Here is an 18,079-nt window from a genome sequence, read left to right as displayed (position 1 = left end):
ATTTCTAATTTTAGAAATAAGTTATTTTCATATTGATATAGGATTTTCAAAAATACTAATTAGGATAATCCAGAATTTTCTTTTGCCATAAAGGAATTATTGGGACAATTGGTCAAACCTAAATAAGGCCTATAGATCAGATAATAGTAATGTACCAGTGTGTTAATTTCCTGATTTGGTAATTATACCATGGTTAAATACGAGAATGTCCTTGATTTTTAAAAATATACACTAAAATATTTAGAGGTAAAATGGTATATGTCTGAAACTTGTTCTCAAATTTTCGACACGTGTATCTACAGGTAAAATGTGTATATGTATTTTATTTGTTATTTTGTAAAATATATACACACAGAGAAACATATTAACATTTAGGGAATCTGGGTGAGGGGTACCTAGAATTCTTTGTACAACTCATAGTTTTTTTATAAGTCTGAAATCATGTCAACATAAAAAGTTTAAGAAATTCGCCTGGAGGAGAGTTCATCAAGCACTGGTCATGCTTTAGGAGTGCAGTGCAGGCAGCATGCTATTCTCTAATTTATATTTTAGGAATCCTGTGAGATTGCTATGTACAACTATAAAGAATTTAAATCAGAACAATTATACCCTGAAAAAAAATCTGTTTAATCCCAGAAGTTGAAGGACTGGTGCTATAAAAATAAGTTATTCCTGTGGGTGGCATATATATGGGTGCAAAGCACTGTATTAAGAGGGAAAAGAGATACAGTAGACCCCTGGCACTTGTAGACTGAATATTCTCAGTCTCAATGATATCTGAACTTCTGCACTTAGAACAATAAGTTGTTCGTAATAGGGACTAAGAGAATATTTGCTTAGTAAATGAATACCAGGCAATAATTTGTAATTTTGCTAGTAATAACTTCAAATGGCAAGTGGGCAGGGTTGACTTTCTTAGCTAGTTTGTGTCTCACTGACTGCTCAACATTCAGATTTCAACCTAGCTTGGATTTTCCTATTCTTAAAAAATTTTTTTAATTTTTTTGAGACAGGGTCTTGCTTAGTTGCCCAGGCTGGAGTGCAGTGGCGTGATAATGGCTCATTGCAGCCTCGATCTCCTGGGCTCAAGTGATCCTCTCACCTCAGCCTCCCAAGTAGCTGCGACTAGAGTAGCTGGACTATAGGCACATGCTACCATGCCTGGTATTTTATTTTGTTTTTAGTAGAGACGAGGTCTCACTATGTTGCTCAGGCTGGTCTTGAACTCCTGAGCTCAAGCGGTCCTCCTGCGTCAGCCTCCCAAAGTACTGGGATTACAGGCGTGAGCCATTGCACCCAACCTGGATTTTCTTTACCACCTTTGAATACATATCTTATGTGGTAAGTAATAAGCCAAGGAGGTATCTGCCAGGAATTTAAGAACTGTAAAGGATGTAGGATATGTCCCTTATAAATGACAAACTACTGCTTCCTATTCAAAATTGTGCTACTTTTTCCTTTCTCATTGTAAAGGTGGTACATACTGCAAAAAAACTCAGAAAGATTTAAAAAAAAAAAAACAAAACCAGAGAAACAAATAAAGGTCACCTATAATCCAACCACACTCTTAATATTTTAGTATGAATCCTTCCAGATTGTTTTCTAGATAAATATTTTAAAAACACTTTTCCAAACTAAGATGGGATTGTGCCTTATATACTGTCTTGTAACCTGCTCTTTTCACTCAGTGATATGTCATGGACATCTTTCCATGTTATTACTGCAATTACTTTTGCATCAACCTAATAACATTAATATATATTACCTTTAGGACTTCATATTTGCCATTATATACGCCCTATACTTTTTTTTTTTTTTTTGAGACGGAGTCTCGCTCTGTTGCCCAGGTGGGAGTGCAGTGGCGCGATCTCGGCTCACTGCAAGCTCCACCTCCCAGGTTCACGCCATTCTCCTGCCTCAGCCTCCCGAGTAGCTGGGACTACAGGTGCCTGCCACCACACCCAGCTAATTTTTTTGTATTTTTAGTAGAGACGGGGTTTCACTGTGTTAGCCAGGATGGTCTGGATCTCCTGACCTCGTGATCCACCTGCCTCAGCCTCCCAAAGTGCTGGGATTACAGGCGTGAGCCACCGTGACCAGCTATATGCCCTATGCTTATTTTAACCCATGCTCCTTATAGATGGACTTTTGGGTTGTTTCCAGTTTTTTATTATCATGAACAATATTGAAATGAACACTTCTTTATATCTACAGATTTGCCAATTTATCTAATTATATCCATAAGATAAGTGTTTGAAGTGCAATTGCTATGTTAGAGGATATACCTATTTTAAAGGTAAATATATATTTCCAAATAATTCCCTCAGAAAGAAAGATTGTAACTAATCTATATTTCTTTCCACCAACAGAAAGTCCCCATTTATTCAGGATTCTTTTTTATCATGCTTTAATTTCCAGTTTTTGGTCTCTAGAGGGCTAAAAAACAGACACCCTCCCTTCACCTCCCCCTGCCACCCACCATGTATTTATTTCTAATTTTGTGAATTATCTATTCCTGTCTTTTGTCTATTTTTTTCTGGATGTCATTCCTTTTTCTTGTTAATTGGTAAGAGCTCTTTATAGACAAAGAGGCCTTTGATATACAATATAAAACAACCATCAATAGCATCCCTTTTAATAGACCACTGTATAATTTTTTCTCCTATTTAGACATCTAACAGAAAGATCAGAACTCTAATAAAGACTGAATTTAAGACAGATGGGATTATTGATCTTTTCACTCTCAATAACTTTGCTACTCTAATAGCAGATTCCTTCCCAAAATCTCTAAAACATTTCAAAACATTTCTTTAGCTGGTTTAAACAGGGAATAGTACCTGCTAAATACCAACAAAACAGACTATAGTAATTTCATCCACAGAAAAATAATCTATGTACTTCCTGGGGTACAAAGAAGCAGGATGCCTTACCTCTACATGCCCACTACTGGCACAGAGAAAGCAAACCACCCTGGGTGTTATAGGAACAGAAGTCAAGATTCCTAAGCCTCCCATCTCCCACACATTTTCTGCTTCACAATCCTCCTGTGGAGAGAGAAAGGTCACTTAGAAAAGTTTCACAATTACACAACTTTGGATGGAAAATAAGGATGAAAAGCATAAAATTAGTGTGACATCAGAATTGTCAGAGTATTTCATTTCAATGAGTCCAAAAATAACTGCTGCTTTAAAAAGTTTTAATCTCAGACACAGACTATTAAAAGGCTCACCTAGTTGTTCAATTCATATTGAATACATTGCGAAAATACACTGGGATTGAATTTCTCTTACAGTTTTGCTAACTCAAGGAATCATCATGGTTTGATACTTTCCATGTGAAGGAATTACTTCCTCTGATACTGCTCCGGATGGATAGGAATGTTTCATTATCTATGTTCTGCAGTCAGTTCACAAACAGTGATGTAACAACACTGACCAAAGCTCTCCCAGCGCTAAACTCATCTGCTAATGGGAGTTCTTATTCATTCCCCCAGTTGGTGCTGATTTCCTCTTTCAACACCTTTGGTAGCAGCATTTTCTTTATTTAAAGTCTTTGACACTCAATATACTTTATGATCACTGAACACCTTTACCTTAAAGTCCACTCTGATCCTGTGGACTCCATCTGCTGGAATTTTTTGCTTAGAACTATTGCCATTGGAGAGAGTGCTGAGGATGTTCAAAGTGCCTGCATTCTCCTGCTTATTGACCGGAGGTGGTTTTTCCTAAGGAGACAAAAGATGAATATAGAACAAAATCACACCCTATTTGCCTTCACATTTGCAATAGATAATAATGCAAATGACAAATCTTATTAATAGATCTAAAAAACATGTGTCCAACATAAACAGAAAAATAATCCTTGAAATTTCTTTTTAAAGAGATTGGGTCTTGCTTTGTTGCCTAGGCTGCAATACAGTGGGACAGTGACAGTTCACCGCAGCCTAGACCTCGTGGGCTCAAGTGATCCTCCTGCCTCAGCTTCTCAAGAGTATCTGGGACTACAGGTGCATGCCACCATGCCTAGTTGATTTTTAAATTTTTTATAGCAACTGTGTGTCACTGTGCTGCCCAGGTTGGTCTCCAGCTCCTGCCCTCAAGTGACCCTCCCGCCTTGGCCCCACAAAGTGCTGGGATTATAGATGTGAGCCACCATACTATCTCTTTATCCATAATAAATAAAAATAGTGAATACAGGGAAGGGTGATTTTTACAGACAAGTAATTGCTAAAGGATGTTGGGGTCAAAAAATAATTATGCCAAATGGCCTTTAGAATAAGCAGATTCCTAGGCTAGAACATATGGGGCCACAAAGAAGGGAAAAGCAACAAGGAAGAGACCAAAACAGAAACAGGCTAAAGCCTAAACTTTGTTTTTTTTTTTTTTGAGACGGAGTCTCACTGTCATCCAGGCTGGAGTGCAGTGGCGCGATCTCGGCTCACTGCAGGCTCCGCCCCTCGGGTTCACGCCATTCTCCTGCCTCACTCTCCTGAGTGGCTGGGACTACAGTCGCCCGCCACCTCGCCCGGCTAATTTTTTGTATTTTTAGTAGAGACGGGGTTTCACCGTGTTAGCCAGGATGGTCTCCATCTCCTGCCCTCGTGATCCGCCCGCCTCGGCCTCCCAAAGCGCTGGGATTACAGGCGTGAGCCACCGCGCCTGGCTACTTTTTTTTTTTTTGAGATGGAGTCTCGCTCTGTCGTCCAGGCTAGAGTGCAGTGATGCAATCTCGGCTCACTGCAGCCTCCGCCTCGCAGGTTCAGGCAATTCCCCTGCCTCAGCCTCCCAAGTGGCTAGGATTACAAGCACCCACTACCACATCCGGCTAATTTTTGTATTTTTAGTAGAGACAGGGTTTCACCATGTTGGCCAGGCTGGTCTCAAACTCCTGACCTCCAGTGATCTGCCCGCTTTGGCTTCCAAAGTGCTGGGATCACAGGCGTGAGCCACCGCGCCTTGCCAAGCCCAAGTTTTTTTGGGAGACAGTGTTTTGCTTTGTCACCCAGGCTGGACGGCAGTGGTGCAATCATAGCTCACTACAGCCTTGAATTCCTGGGCTCAAGACAATCCTTCTATCAGCCTCGTGAGTACCTGGAACTACAGGCAAGTGCCACCATGCCTGGCTAACTTCTTCTTCTTCTTTTTTTTTTTTTTTGTTTAAATAAAGACAGGGTCTCACTATGTTGCCCAGGCTGGTCTTGAACTGCTGGCCTCAAGCAATCCTCCCACCTCAGCCTCACTACGTGTTGGGATTACTGGCATGAGCCACCGTGCCCAGCTAAAAGCCTAAACTTTTCTTAATTTTAAGAAATTCCACTGCCATCTACATAGAAGTCAAGGATAAGGCTTTTCCCTACAAAATAGAATACGTCCCTGAGAAATGGCAGAGAAACAAATCTCTCCTCACCTTTTCTTTTGGTTTTTGTTTTACAGGGATACTTGGGCGGGGAGCCACTTTTTTCTGTTTGCTCTGCTCTGGACCTAAAAAATTCAGAATAAATTGCAGTCAGATGCTGGCAACAACTACTTTAGTACTGACTGACCTGTGAAGAAAGGGGCATTAGGAAAAAAAAAAAAAAAACTATTTAAACTCTAGGCTTCGAACAGGAAATTAAAACAATACCTCCAATTTAACTGTTTTTTTTTTGTTTCTGTTTCTTTATTATTATACATAATAGTTAGAAAGAGAGCTGATTTTCTTGAACTGAAGACTTCAAATCATACATTTCCTGCTTTCAAATGCTGTTTGAGACATCAGTGCTTTTTTGTTAGTACTTGTGGTTCAGCAATTCCTTCTTGCCCTCCTCACTCACCTGATTCTGGTGGTGGAGGCTGCTTTTTCTTGGGCTCACTAGGAGTGGTTTTGGGAACTTCTTTTCTTGGCGGTCCTGTAGTAGGTGGCTGAGGGGGGATGACCGGTGCTGGCTGGGAGACCTGCTTGCTTGACTTCCTGGAAGCTGGAGTGGTGGCCTGTTTGGATTCAGGCCCAGGGGCCGAGACATTCCCTTCTTCACTCTTTTCCTCGACGGGCTTTCGTGGAGGAGGCTCATTACTGCTTTTCTTTGGGGCAGGATCCTCTCTTGCTGATGGGGTAGGTTTCTGACTAGAGTCCATCACGTTCTTCACAACACTGCTCTCTTTGCTATCTTTCTTTTCACTGGTCTTAGACTTCTTCTCTTTCTTTTTCACAGCTGGGGGAAAAACACAACAACATCATCTGTCTATAAGTGAGAATAATTTTATTTAAAATAGAATTACAGAGCCACCATATGATCCAGCAATCCCACAGCTAGGTATATACCAAAATAAAGGAAATCAGTGTATCAAAGAGATATCTGCACTCTCATGTTTCCTGCAGCACTATTCATGATAGCCAAGATTTGAAAGCAATCTAAGCATCCATCAACAAATGAATGGATAAAGAAAATGTGGTACATATCCACAATGGAGTACTATTCAGCCATAAAAAAGAACGAGATCCCATCATCTGAAACAACATGGATGGAACTAGAGGACATTATGTTAAGTGAAATAAGCCAGACACAGAGAGACAAACATCACATGTTCTCACTCATTTGTGGGAGCTAAAAATTAAAACAATTGTACTTATGGAGATAGAGACAGAGAGAATGATAGTTATGAGAGGCTAGGAAGGGTAGTGAGGTTGAGGGGGAAAGTGGGGATGGTTAATGGGTACAAAAATATAGCTAGATAGAAGTGAATAAGATCTAGTATTTGATAGTACAACAGGGTGATTACAGTCAACAATAATTTACTGTACCCTTAAAAATAATTACAAAAGTATAATTAGATTGTTTGTAACACAAAGAATAAATGCTTGAGGTAATGGACATCCCATGTACCCTGATGTGATTATTACCCATTGTATGCCTCTATCAACATATCTCATGTACCCCCATAAATATATACACCTGCTGGCCAGGTACAGTGGTGGCTCATGCCTGTAATTCCAGCACTTTGGGAGGCCAAGGTGAGAGGAATGCTTGAGCCCAGGAGTTCAAGACCAGCCTGGGCAACATGGCAAAATCCTGTCTCTGCAAAAAAAATTTACAAAAATTAGCCAGGCATGGTGGTGCACACCTGTAGTCCCAGCTACTAGGGAGGCTGAGGTGGGAGGATGGCTTGAGCCTGGGAGGTCGAAGCTACAGTGAGTCATAATCATGCTACTGCACCCCAGCCTGAAAGACAGAGTGAGACTCTGTCTCAATAAATAAATAAATAAATAAATAAATAAATAAATAAACCTGCTGTGTATCCACGAAAATTAAAAATAAGTTAAAAAAATACATTTAAAAAATAGAAGCGTAGAAATGTGACACAACATTCTGAGTTTCCTGCAGTTAAAGGTTAGCATTGAAAGGCTAAAGAAAGTTAATGCCAAGTTGATCAGGTGAAATAGGTATACTATTATTGCTCTAGGAAATATAATGAACTATGATTTTTATATAAATTTTAAAAATTTATTATGGAAAATTTCAAAAATATCCCCCAATACAGGAAATAGTCCAATCAACCCCCATGTACCTATTACCTAGCTTCAACAATCAACTCTGTGAGAAAGAGTTGTACTTGAAAAAAAAAAGTATTCTCTTCTACTGGATGTATACAACTATACAGCATTTAAGCAAGGCGCATTTGGGGGAAGACCTTTTTAACAACACTACCTTTAGCCTGCTTCTGCAGGTAGGCTTTGGAAGGCATCCATTGTAGATTCTGACATTTTCTCATCCTAGGAAAACAAGGAATAAACCATGAAACAAATTAAATTTAGAAGAGAAGCACTGAAACAAGTGTTCATTTTGTCTGCAACAATAAGTAAATCTTTATTCAGGTTCACATTTTTATAGTTGAAAAAAGGACTGCTCATTACTCAGATTAAATCTGAGCCTTTGAATCCCTGGATCAGCAATTTCACCTACCTTTAGGATCTAAAAGGAGCAAATATCAAATTATTTTTGAAATGGGACTCAAATTTCTTGTAATCCAACACTGACTAGCACCACACACAAAATGATGAGTCAGTATTTCTTGTAGTCACATCAGTCCTACTCTCTTACGAGGTTAATATTCATCAAGTAATCTTAACACAAAACGGACTAAAATTATCAAACAACTCCTTTGTCTACCACTACAATGCTATAATTAAATCTAGTGGCTTTGATATATACTTCACCCCTAAATTTAGATTTAATAAAATTCAAATGTAACCTGAAGTCTACAATTGCACTGAATCCACTTTAACTCTCAAATTTAGTGCAACTTTATCTTCCTATCATGTACTTTTTTGTGATCTGTGAATTATTTTACTTCTATCCACTAATGGGACTGAGACAAGATTCTTGTTTAAGGTCAGACCAAACCAAAGAACAGAACTACTTCTTGTCTCCTAAAAATTATCTATCTCCCCTGAAGTAAATAATGTAGCATTTCTCCCAACTATTCTTTATATTAATCACTTTCATGTCACTCACTCATTCAGCAAATATCTATTGACACCTATTATTTGTGCCAGGTAGTTTACAAGATGCTTAATCACGAAAATTTCTGTTTGTGCTACTATCTTGATCTATTTTAAATAAAGTATCCCAGATGGCAGAAAGTACCTCCACAAACTGACTAAAAAAGAGGAGAAAAAGTAGAGTAATAAAAATTTCCACATAAAAAATTCCATATTAGGGGATGGCTAATGGGCACAAAAAAAAAATTAGAAAGAATGAATAAGACTTAGCATTTGATAGCACAACAGGGTGATTATAGTCAATAATAAGTTAATCGTACATTTAAAAATGACTGAAAGAGTATAATTGGATTGTTTGTAATACAAAGGATAAATGCTTAAGGGAATGGATACCCCACTCTACATGATATGATTATGATGCATTGCATGCCTGTATCAAAACATCTTATGTATACCATAAATATATATACCTACTATGTACCCATAAAAATTAAAACAAAACTTCTTAAAAAAAGAAATTTCATATGAGGCCAAGCACTGTGGCTCATGTTTGTAATCCCAGTACTTTGGGAGGCCAAGGCAGGAGGATCACTGGAGCCTAGGAGTTCAGCGTTGGCAGTGAGCTATGATCATGTCACTGCACTCCAGCCTGGGCAACAGAGCAAGACCCTGTCTCTTAAAAAAAAATTACATATGCATGAACATATTCTAAGAGAGAGTGAGAAAGCACAGATATTTATGCAAAGTATCTCCAATGTTTCCTGAATTGTCCTAATTTTGTTGGGTCAACATAATTTCAGTAGACCCAACAAAAATTATACATAAAGTTGTCAGGTTTTAAGTAGAAATCCTCCAGAGCTACAGTCTGATATGGTAGCCACTAGTTACACATGGCTAAAGTTAAACAAAATAAACAATGTGGTTCCTCAGTCACACTAATCACATGTCAAGCGCTCAATAGCCACATGTGGACTAAACACTTCTAAATACTGAACTTCTAAATACTGAACTTCTAAATACTTCTAAATACTTCTAAATACACTTCTAAATACTGAACTAAACACTTCTATTATTGTTGTCTACTATTCCAATAGAACATTTCCATTGTTGCAGAACATTCTATTAATGACAGCATGGCCCCAGAGTATTTCTTATTTAAGCACAGCCCACACCACAAAATCTAACTAACAAGTCTTGCAACTCAGTTACAACCACATTCAGTTTCCTGATGCATCTCTGCAACAAACTAGGGATAAATAAGCAACCTTTATGGTTGAGAGGTCAACATCTCAGAGTGAAACACCCACTTACTTGCAGCACTGCTTCTTTATATTGCGACCACCAAACTTGGGCTTATCTAAGCAATTAGTACAAACACCACAGTCCTCAGGCACCTGGCAGCCGGGACACTGCCCACACCGCCTCGATCGACGTCCTTTCTTTACTGGAGGTTCCTGGGGTGCCTTGTTTCTAGTGACAGGTTTAATTGGTTTGATGGGTGGAGCAAGAGGTTCAGCATCTTCTGAGCCAGCAATTGATGACTTGTCTGTTAAAGAAATGTGGCATTAGTTCCAAGGGAGTACTGAATTCAAACCTTGTTTTAATTGGTACTCCAAAAATGAAATATATTAAAATAAAATATTTATATACAGAACTCAGAATCTATTTTAAATAATTATTTAAATGTTTAAAAATGCCAATAACTTGGCCGGGCATGGTGGCTCATGCCTGTAATCCTAGCACTTTGGGAGGCTGAGCCAGGCAGATCGCCTGAGGTCAGCAGTTTGAGACCAGCCTGGCCAACATAGCAAAACTCCTCTCTACTAAAAATACAAAAATTAGCCAGGCATGGTGGCACATGCCTGTAATCCTAGATACTCAGGAGGCTGAGGCAGGAGAATCACTTGAACCCGGGAAGTGGAGGCTGTAGTGAGCTGAGATCACACTGTACTCCAGCTTGGGCAACACAGTGAGACTCCATCTCCAAAAAAAAAAAAAAAAAAAAAAAAAAAGCCAATAACTTGCGTCTTGATGAAAGCAAAATTCCAAATACTGAAAACAAAACAGTCTAATCTAAAATCAAGAATAGAAACCAAATGCTTCTAAGGATTCTTCAAACCTCTAAATTCGTTCTGAGTGGCTACTCTGCACTTAAGAACTATATGGCAGCCATGAGAATGTGCCTCCCAGACCTCCAACTACAGAAAGCACAACTGACCTGGGCCCCCGCTTCTGTGCTCTGAAATCCAGTGGTGCAGAGGCCACACTTACCATGGGCTTCCAGGCAGTGACTAGGTGGAGGAGTCACTCCTCCACCTGCTCCCGAGTTGGCCTGTTCCTGAGAGACACAAGACTCCCCTGACAGTCCACTTTTACTCAAAGACTCCTGGACAGCTTTGCCAAACCTTTCTTACCTGCACAGCAGTCTAGGAAGATTCTGCCTTCCTTCCCCTTCTCCTTCATGGGGGTGAGATGGGCATCACAGTCTGACAGCTCTCCCAGCCTTCCCTGGCTACCTCCCCGTTTTCCTTCTCAGGCATTTCTTCTAATAAAATCCTCATGTATTTAATCCCCTCTTGTCATCTGTTTTTCAGAGGACCTAGACTAACTATGAAGAGCCTATTGGGCATCCCCAGAATAATCAACAAACAAATCAAAAGTCTGTTCCGACTCCAAGATTGACCTTCTTGACCTACCATCATTCCCCATGGAAGACAGAATCTTTTCTCGTTCTTCCCATGGTAAGGCACTCAGGGTGGGCATGTCATCAGGAAACACAGCTCGTTTTCGGCCAAGGGCAACAGCTGCTCTTCTGCAGACATGTTTAATCCGGGGTCCTCGCACAGAGGTCTCTGATGAGTCACTTTCTTGACCCTGAATATGAGGCAATCCAAAAACAATAACAACCATACATGTTGAAATTATAACTGAACGAAGCCAAGGTATACTTGATCAATTTCAGTACGCTTTAGAATCAAAACACACAACTCTAATTATCCCCAGCTGATAAATCACATCAAAACAGAAATCAATTATTACTGTATCCTAATTGGCAGCACAAAAAAAGGCCTCTAATCAAAAAATAAAAAACAGCTTGAGGTGGGAAGATCATTTGAGGCCAGGAGTTCAAGACCAGTATGGGCAACATAGCGAGAACCCATCTCTACACAAAATTAAAAATTGGCTGGGCGTGGTGGTACACACCTGTAGTTCTAGCTACTCAGGAGGCTGGAACAAGAGGATCACTTGAGCCACCCTGGGTGACAGAGTGAGACTCTATCTTAAAAACGAACAACTAAGCTTCTATTCCCAATTATACTACTATTTTAAATTCCCCTCAAAATTCAAGCTGCCAGTCTGTATTATCAAAAAGTTCAGTGTGGTATAAACATGGCTTATCTAACCAAAAACTATTTCTTATATTTCCTTGATCATCAGAGAAGTAGGGGTGAAATAACTTATAAATGAAAGTATAGGTGTTGGCTCACTCCTGCAACTCCCAGCACTTTGGGAGGCCAAGGCGGGCAGATCACCTGAGGTCGGGAGTTTGAGACCAGCCTGACCAACATGGAGAAACCCCGTCTCTACTAAAAATACAAAATTAGCTGGGCGTGGTGGTGCATGCCCAGAATCCCAGCTACTTGGGAGGCTGAGGCAGAAGAATTGCTTGAACCTGGGAGGTGGAGGTTGCAGTGAGCCGAGATCACGCCATTGCACTCCAGCCTGGGCAACAAGAGCGAAATTCCGTCTCAAAAAAAGAGAAAGTATAAAAGGCTCCAAAAGAAATGTCTCAGATTTTAAAGAGCTGCTGCTCCTATCACAAAAACATCCAACATGGTGTTAAAAATAAGTCCCATCGTATTCCTGCTACAATTCTCAACTGGCAGAATTACTAAATGTAACTATGGCCCTAGGTTGAATAACATTAATTTTATTTTATTTATTTTTTTTGAGACGGAGTCTCGCCCTGTCACCCAGGCTGGAGTGTAGTGCCGCGATCTTGGCTCACTGCAACCTCCGCCTCCCAGGTTCAAGCGATCCTCCTGGCTCAGCCTCCCGAGTAGCTGGGACTACAGGCGCACGCCACCATGTCCGGCTAATTTTTTGGATTTTTAGTAGAGACGGGGTTTCACCGTGTTAGCCAGGATGGTCTCAATCTCCTGACCTCGTGATCCACCTGCCTCGGCCTCCCAAAGTGCTGGGATTACAGGCGTGAGCCACCGCACCCAGCCCGTGAATAACATTACAAATCTAAGTTTATGGCCATCTTAATCTAACCTGATATGCTGCCATAAATAGGCGTCTATTACATGACAATTTTTTGGAAAGACCCTAAAGATCAGCAACTTTTCTCAGAAAAGGCCAGTGACTAGCTTACTTTGTTAAACAAATAAACAAAACAATTAAAAAAAAACAAAAATGCTGGTCTTTGTAAAAACCTGTTTGGCATCATCTTAACTAACTGAATTCTATAGCTCTCCTGTTCCATGGCTCAAGGCTAAGTGCTTCTAATCTGTTTGTTTATTTATTTATTTATTTATTTTGAGACAGAGACTTACTCTATTGGCCCAGGCTGGAGTGCAGTGGCGGGATCTCAGCTCACTGCCATCTCTACCTCCGGGGTTCAAGAGATTCTTGTGCCTCAATCTCCCTAGTAGCTGGGACTAGAGGCATGCATCACCAAGCCCGGCTAATTTTTTTTTATATTTAGTAGAGATGAGGTTTCACTGTGTTAGCCAGGCCAGGCTGGTCTCAAACTCCTGACCTCAAGTGATCCGCCCACCTTGGCCTCCCAAAGTGATGGGATTACAGGCATGAGCCATTGCACCTGGCCAGTACTTCTCATTTGTATTCTGAAAAAACATATTATCTATTGCTTTAATCCCTTACTACTCAGAGGAAGAGAATGCTCCCCTCCGGTTTTCTATTCTATCGGGGATAGTAAAACAATTTGACTATTAAAATGTACCTTTACAATTAAGGCCCAGGTTTAATTACATCAAACTTATAAGGTACAAACAACTCAGCATCCTCTGTGATACAGTCCCAACCTTAGTTCATTCAGCCTTAGTTCACCAATTTTCCACAGGTGCCAATCCAGCTATCCAGTATTCCTCAAATATATTTCTTACTTTTCCATTTCTACCCACACTGTTCCCTCTACTTAGAATGTTATGTCCTGCCATTTTCTACCTATTAAAATCCTACTGGTCCTTAAAGGACTACTGCAAATACCACTGCCTCCACCATACTTTTCTTGGTTCTCATAACTGGATGTAATTGAACCACTTAGCCTAAAACTTGCCCATAGAAAGGGCTCAATAAACTGTTAGTTTTAATAGGCAAGGTGGAAAAGAGTACCTGTGCTTTGGGCTGGTCAGTTTGTTTAAGACTCTTACTCTTCTCAATCTTGCAGAGCTGAGCTTTGGCCTTTTTTAGGAGGCTGGCAACCCTCTTGTCAGTCATTGGAAGCTTGTCTGCCTGAGCCAACATGGAGCCTATGGAGGAAGTGGAATGTTTAACAGTGCTAGATGAAGGAGTGGAAAGGCAGAGGGTTTTCTCCTTCTCCAGGGATGGGGCAGTTGGGCCGAGGTCCAAGTTGGTTTTTTCCAGATTTCCTCTCCCTTTCTTTATAAGTATTTTGGTTTTGACAGCTGTTGTATCCCCAAGAGTCACAGAAGTAATATCAGTCCCAGAATCATGTGATGAAGACTTCTTCCGCCCTGTTGCTTTTTTGGCAGAAGATGAAGTGGCAACATCTTCACCAACAACCTTCTCTTTGGAAACCCTACCCACAGGATACAAAGCAGAACTACTCTGAATTTCTGATCCCTTTTTCCTTTTCTCTTTCCTTGACTCCCGCTTATTCTCCTTTTCTCTCTCCCGGTCTCTCTCTCTACTCTTGTCCTTCTCCACGCTCTTGTCAGCATCTCGATCTTTGGACAGCTCCTCAGGGGCCTTGTCTTTATTTCTCCCTCTTTCAGTCTGAGAGCCTGGGGTAAACCAAGGGAAGAGAGGAGTAGGACTACTTGATGAAAATGGCTCTGCTGGAGCACTAGTCTGCTTCCTTGGTCTCTGATTTTTCTCTGCAGATTCCCCAGACTGAGTCAGGGAATGAGAAGGAAAAGTAAAAGTTGGGTTTAAGGCACTAGTGGCAAGAGGACTAACAGAAATGCTTAACGAGGAAGAGACAGAAGACGGGGGGGTGAGAGGTGACAGCTCAGAAGTACTAAGCCTTCCACTTCTTGTCCTCATGGAGTGAGAAGGAGATCTTGGTTCAGATCGAATAGGACTAAACACTTTTCTTTTCCTTTTTCTATTGGATACTCCTGAAGATGTTCCAGCAGAAGTTCGATTACTAGGCAAGGTTACAGACTCAAATATTCTAGAGTGAGCCTCACTTGGAGTAAATCTTGGAGCTCTCAGAAGAGGGCTCCTTTTGTGCATATCAAACCTTGTTCCAGAATGGAGTGGCGAAAACAATCGGGCTGAAGCAGCGGTACCAGATGCAGAAAAACCAGATGCAAAGCCAACGTCCTCGGGAGTTAGCGGAGGGGGTCGGAAATTATCAAATATTGGTTTGCGAATAAGACCTTCTTTGGCATACTTTGCTGAGGAAAAGTATTGTGGCTCTGACCTAGAATGCTTTAAAGAAGTCCACCTAAATGTCGGTTCTCGCAAAATAGATTTTCGCTTCCCTTGCATAGGAGCAGTGGAAGCAGGCAAAAATGGTGATGCTAAGGGGATTGTTGGAGGCATAAGCCAAGGTGTGTGGTCAGAGATACTGGAGGCTGGCTGCAGTGGTGGCGGTGGAGTCAGCAGAGGTGGAGGTGGAGACGAGGAGGTCTGCTGCTGGGGGGCACTTTGTAGAGTTGATAATTTTTTCGTCGTTCTAGATCCAAAACTTCTCTCCGACACTGAATACCTTCTGCTTCTCCTATCATTACTCTCATTTTCTGGGGACTGGGAAATGGGCAGTGGAGTATGAACTTCAGGGGTATCGCTCCGCTCCTCAGGAAGTACCTGAATCTCCTCAGAAGCCTGAGAGTCTGTGGAGGTATCAACACTGGGGCTACTAGATCGAGAGGAGTCTGAAGACATTTGAGAGGAGTGCTGAGAAGCTGCACTTGATTTTTCAGAAGATCCACAGGACGGGGCACTGAATCTACTATTCGGTGTAGACTCTAATCGGGCAATTTTAATTGGAGGGTCATAATCCTCATCCTCTATAAATCGCCGAGGGGTCTTAATGATCCGCGAGGAGATAGCACTGACAACAGGCATGATGAACTGTCGAATATTTTTGACCTGTGTCTTCACCTTTCTTCCCTGCAGCTGAGCTGCTTCTTTTTCAATTTTCTTTTGAGCCCCCTTTTTTGCCCTCTGTAAGAGTTGCTTAGCAATGGTTGCATCTGTCCTTTTTGAAGAAGGAATAATCCTAACTGGCTTAATCCTTCGAGGGCTTTGTCTGACAACTGTCTTATCTTCTTTTGTAAGTGGAGGTGTTCCTTCTTTGTCTTTCCGGACTTTCTGGGGCTTTTCCAGTTCAGAATTAATGAGGAGACCCGAAGGGGTCTTTATCCTTTCTGTTGATGGAGGCCTTCCTCTCCGTCGTACAATTTGTACCCCCTTCCTTCCTATTTGAAGCTTCCCTGTCTTAAACTTAGACTTGAGAGGAGAGAGTTTACCTGCTCTTAATTTTTTAATCTTTGTGGCTTGCTGAAACGTAGCAGACGGTGTCCTTTTAATTTTTTTCAGGCTATCTTCTTTGTTTCCCTTTGGTAACTCTGAAATGTCCTTTCCATGTGTTATTTTGATTTTTACTCCAGGGAAGGTGGGAGGTCTTCCTCTCTTCTTTTCTATACTTTTAGAATCTTTCTTCTTGATCTTATCTCCAGATTTGGTCTCTGATTTATTTAGAGGGGAAAACACAGATGGATCTGAGAGGATAGCTGAATTTCGGTCAGAGCCACTTCTAGGTCTCCCACGAGGTTTTCGAGGACTAGTTTTAACTGTGTATAGAAATTAAACAATGAAGAGCATATATTTAGCTGTGTAGTTTAGGTTTTAACTAAGCTGAATATAACTTAGCACTGGCCATTTTGTACTGAGTTCAACTTGAGTCTAATGAGTCAATCAAACATCTTAATTGTGCTTAGTTTCTTTTCACCCAAAATTTGCCTCAAAGAAGTCAGCAAATAACATTCCACCTGAAAGAACATTTAATTACTTTTTTGATACAAAAATAAAAAGTTTTCAGTTGAACAATTAATCCACAAAACTGATTTTCTTACAATTTTAGATGAGCAAGAAGGTTTTTTCTGAATTCAAAGGAATTATAAAGAAAAAAAATCTGAACTTCCTTGCCATATCCTAGCCACCAAGATTAACATTTAAGAATATGCTTCTAGTTAGTCATCCCATCTTTTCAATTCAGAATTCTGGCTTTGAACAAATTTGAACACGCTGCTCTTCAATCATCAACATACCAACTCCCTGGGCAGCTCAGAGTCCCATATTTCAATCTGTTTTGCCAAAGCAGACTAAGAAAGTTTTACTGAATAGAAAAATGTTCATTCATGACACATCAGAATAAGATCACTGAACTCAGTGGCATGTGAACTAATCAGTGAAGTGACATAATGATGTGTTCACTAAATCTACTCCCCTGCCTAGAGGTTCTTGAGCTAGTCTCAAGTTGCAAAAAGATTTAACCTTAACTGATGTCAACAGCAAAGTGACAACTTATTAAATCAAAGTTCTATTCTAAATAAAAGGAATTTGCCAATTTATAAATAAGCTCAGTTTGCTGCTTTTCAAGCCATTCAAGAAAACAAGACTGTTTCTAAAACACCTGGTATAAACCTGTATTTTAAAAAGTAGTAAGAGTAGGCTATTTTATCAAATCTTCTTTTCCCTTTTGATAACATTCTTCTGAGACTAAAACTTCCCTTAATAGGCACCAAAAGAGATGAACATTTTTACAATGGAACTACTTTCTAACAGAACAGAAGTCAACAAAGGTTTTATTGTTGAGCTTTCTAAATATAAATGCATTCCTCATCAATTAACTTATGAGACTTCCTTTAATAGAGTAAGGATTCACAGCTCCTTTCTCAACATACCCTAATTACAACAAAGGTAATAAACTAGGAGACAGCAGAGAAACCATGTTTCATTTGTCAAATAATAAAGCATATCGAGATGGTTTCTTAGAAAACAAGACAACATTCAAGGTAGACTGGTAGGCAAGAAAAAAAACTTAAGAGGAAACTATCATGAAAAAGTTGTGAATTAACAAAATAAAACTCCTGCCCGGAGCCTGGGTGACAGAGTGAGACTCCGTCTCAAAAACAAAAACAAAAACAAAAACAACAAACAAACAAAACAACTCCTGCCCGGAAATACATCAAAAGATTCCTTACCATTGTGGTAGATTTGAACCTGGCCAATCAGAGGGCTTTATCAATTCTGAAAACCTCTTCTATCCTACTTTTTAAAAAAAGCTTTTGGTAGATAAGTAGAAGCAGCAGAACAGAGAAGAGTCCCAGCACTGCTGCTAACTTCCCTGATCCACAACATATCCAAAGAACTCTCAAAC

General features: G+C 40.3%; 1 protein-coding gene across 7 annotated transcripts in view; it reads right to left on the bottom strand.

Moving 5' to 3' along the window:
* Positions 1 to 18,079, bottom strand: part of KMT2A (lysine methyltransferase 2A) — a 90,342-nt gene that overhangs the window by 38,904 nt on the left and 33,359 nt on the right. For 5 of the 7 annotated variants that reach the window (XM_063711409.1, XM_054525193.2, XM_063711410.1 and 2 more), the window contains 8 exons: positions 13,840 to 16,490; positions 11,175 to 11,352; positions 9,790 to 10,024; positions 7,685 to 7,749; positions 5,813 to 6,190; positions 5,407 to 5,480; positions 3,593 to 3,724; positions 2,931 to 3,044 (listed from right to left, as the gene is read on the bottom strand). In XM_063711409.1, the coding sequence (XP_063567479.1) occupies positions 2,931 to 3,044; positions 3,593 to 3,724; positions 5,407 to 5,480; positions 5,813 to 6,190; positions 7,685 to 7,749; positions 9,790 to 10,024; positions 11,175 to 11,352; positions 13,840 to 16,490 (3,827 nt within the window). The remainder of the gene's footprint in view (positions 1 to 2,930; positions 3,045 to 3,592; positions 3,725 to 5,406; positions 5,481 to 5,812; positions 6,191 to 7,684; positions 7,750 to 9,789; positions 10,025 to 11,174; positions 11,353 to 13,839; positions 16,491 to 18,079) is intronic. The other 2 variants (XM_063711412.1, XM_063711413.1) reach the window with 1 other exon arrangement.

The sequence above is a fragment of the Pongo abelii genome, chromosome 9 (genome assembly GCF_028885655.2).
Source record: "Pongo abelii isolate AG06213 chromosome 9, NHGRI_mPonAbe1-v2.0_pri, whole genome shotgun sequence".
NCBI classification, from domain to species: domain Eukaryota; kingdom Metazoa; phylum Chordata; class Mammalia; order Primates; family Hominidae; genus Pongo; species Pongo abelii.
This window is presented reverse-complemented; position numbering and strand designations above follow the sequence as displayed.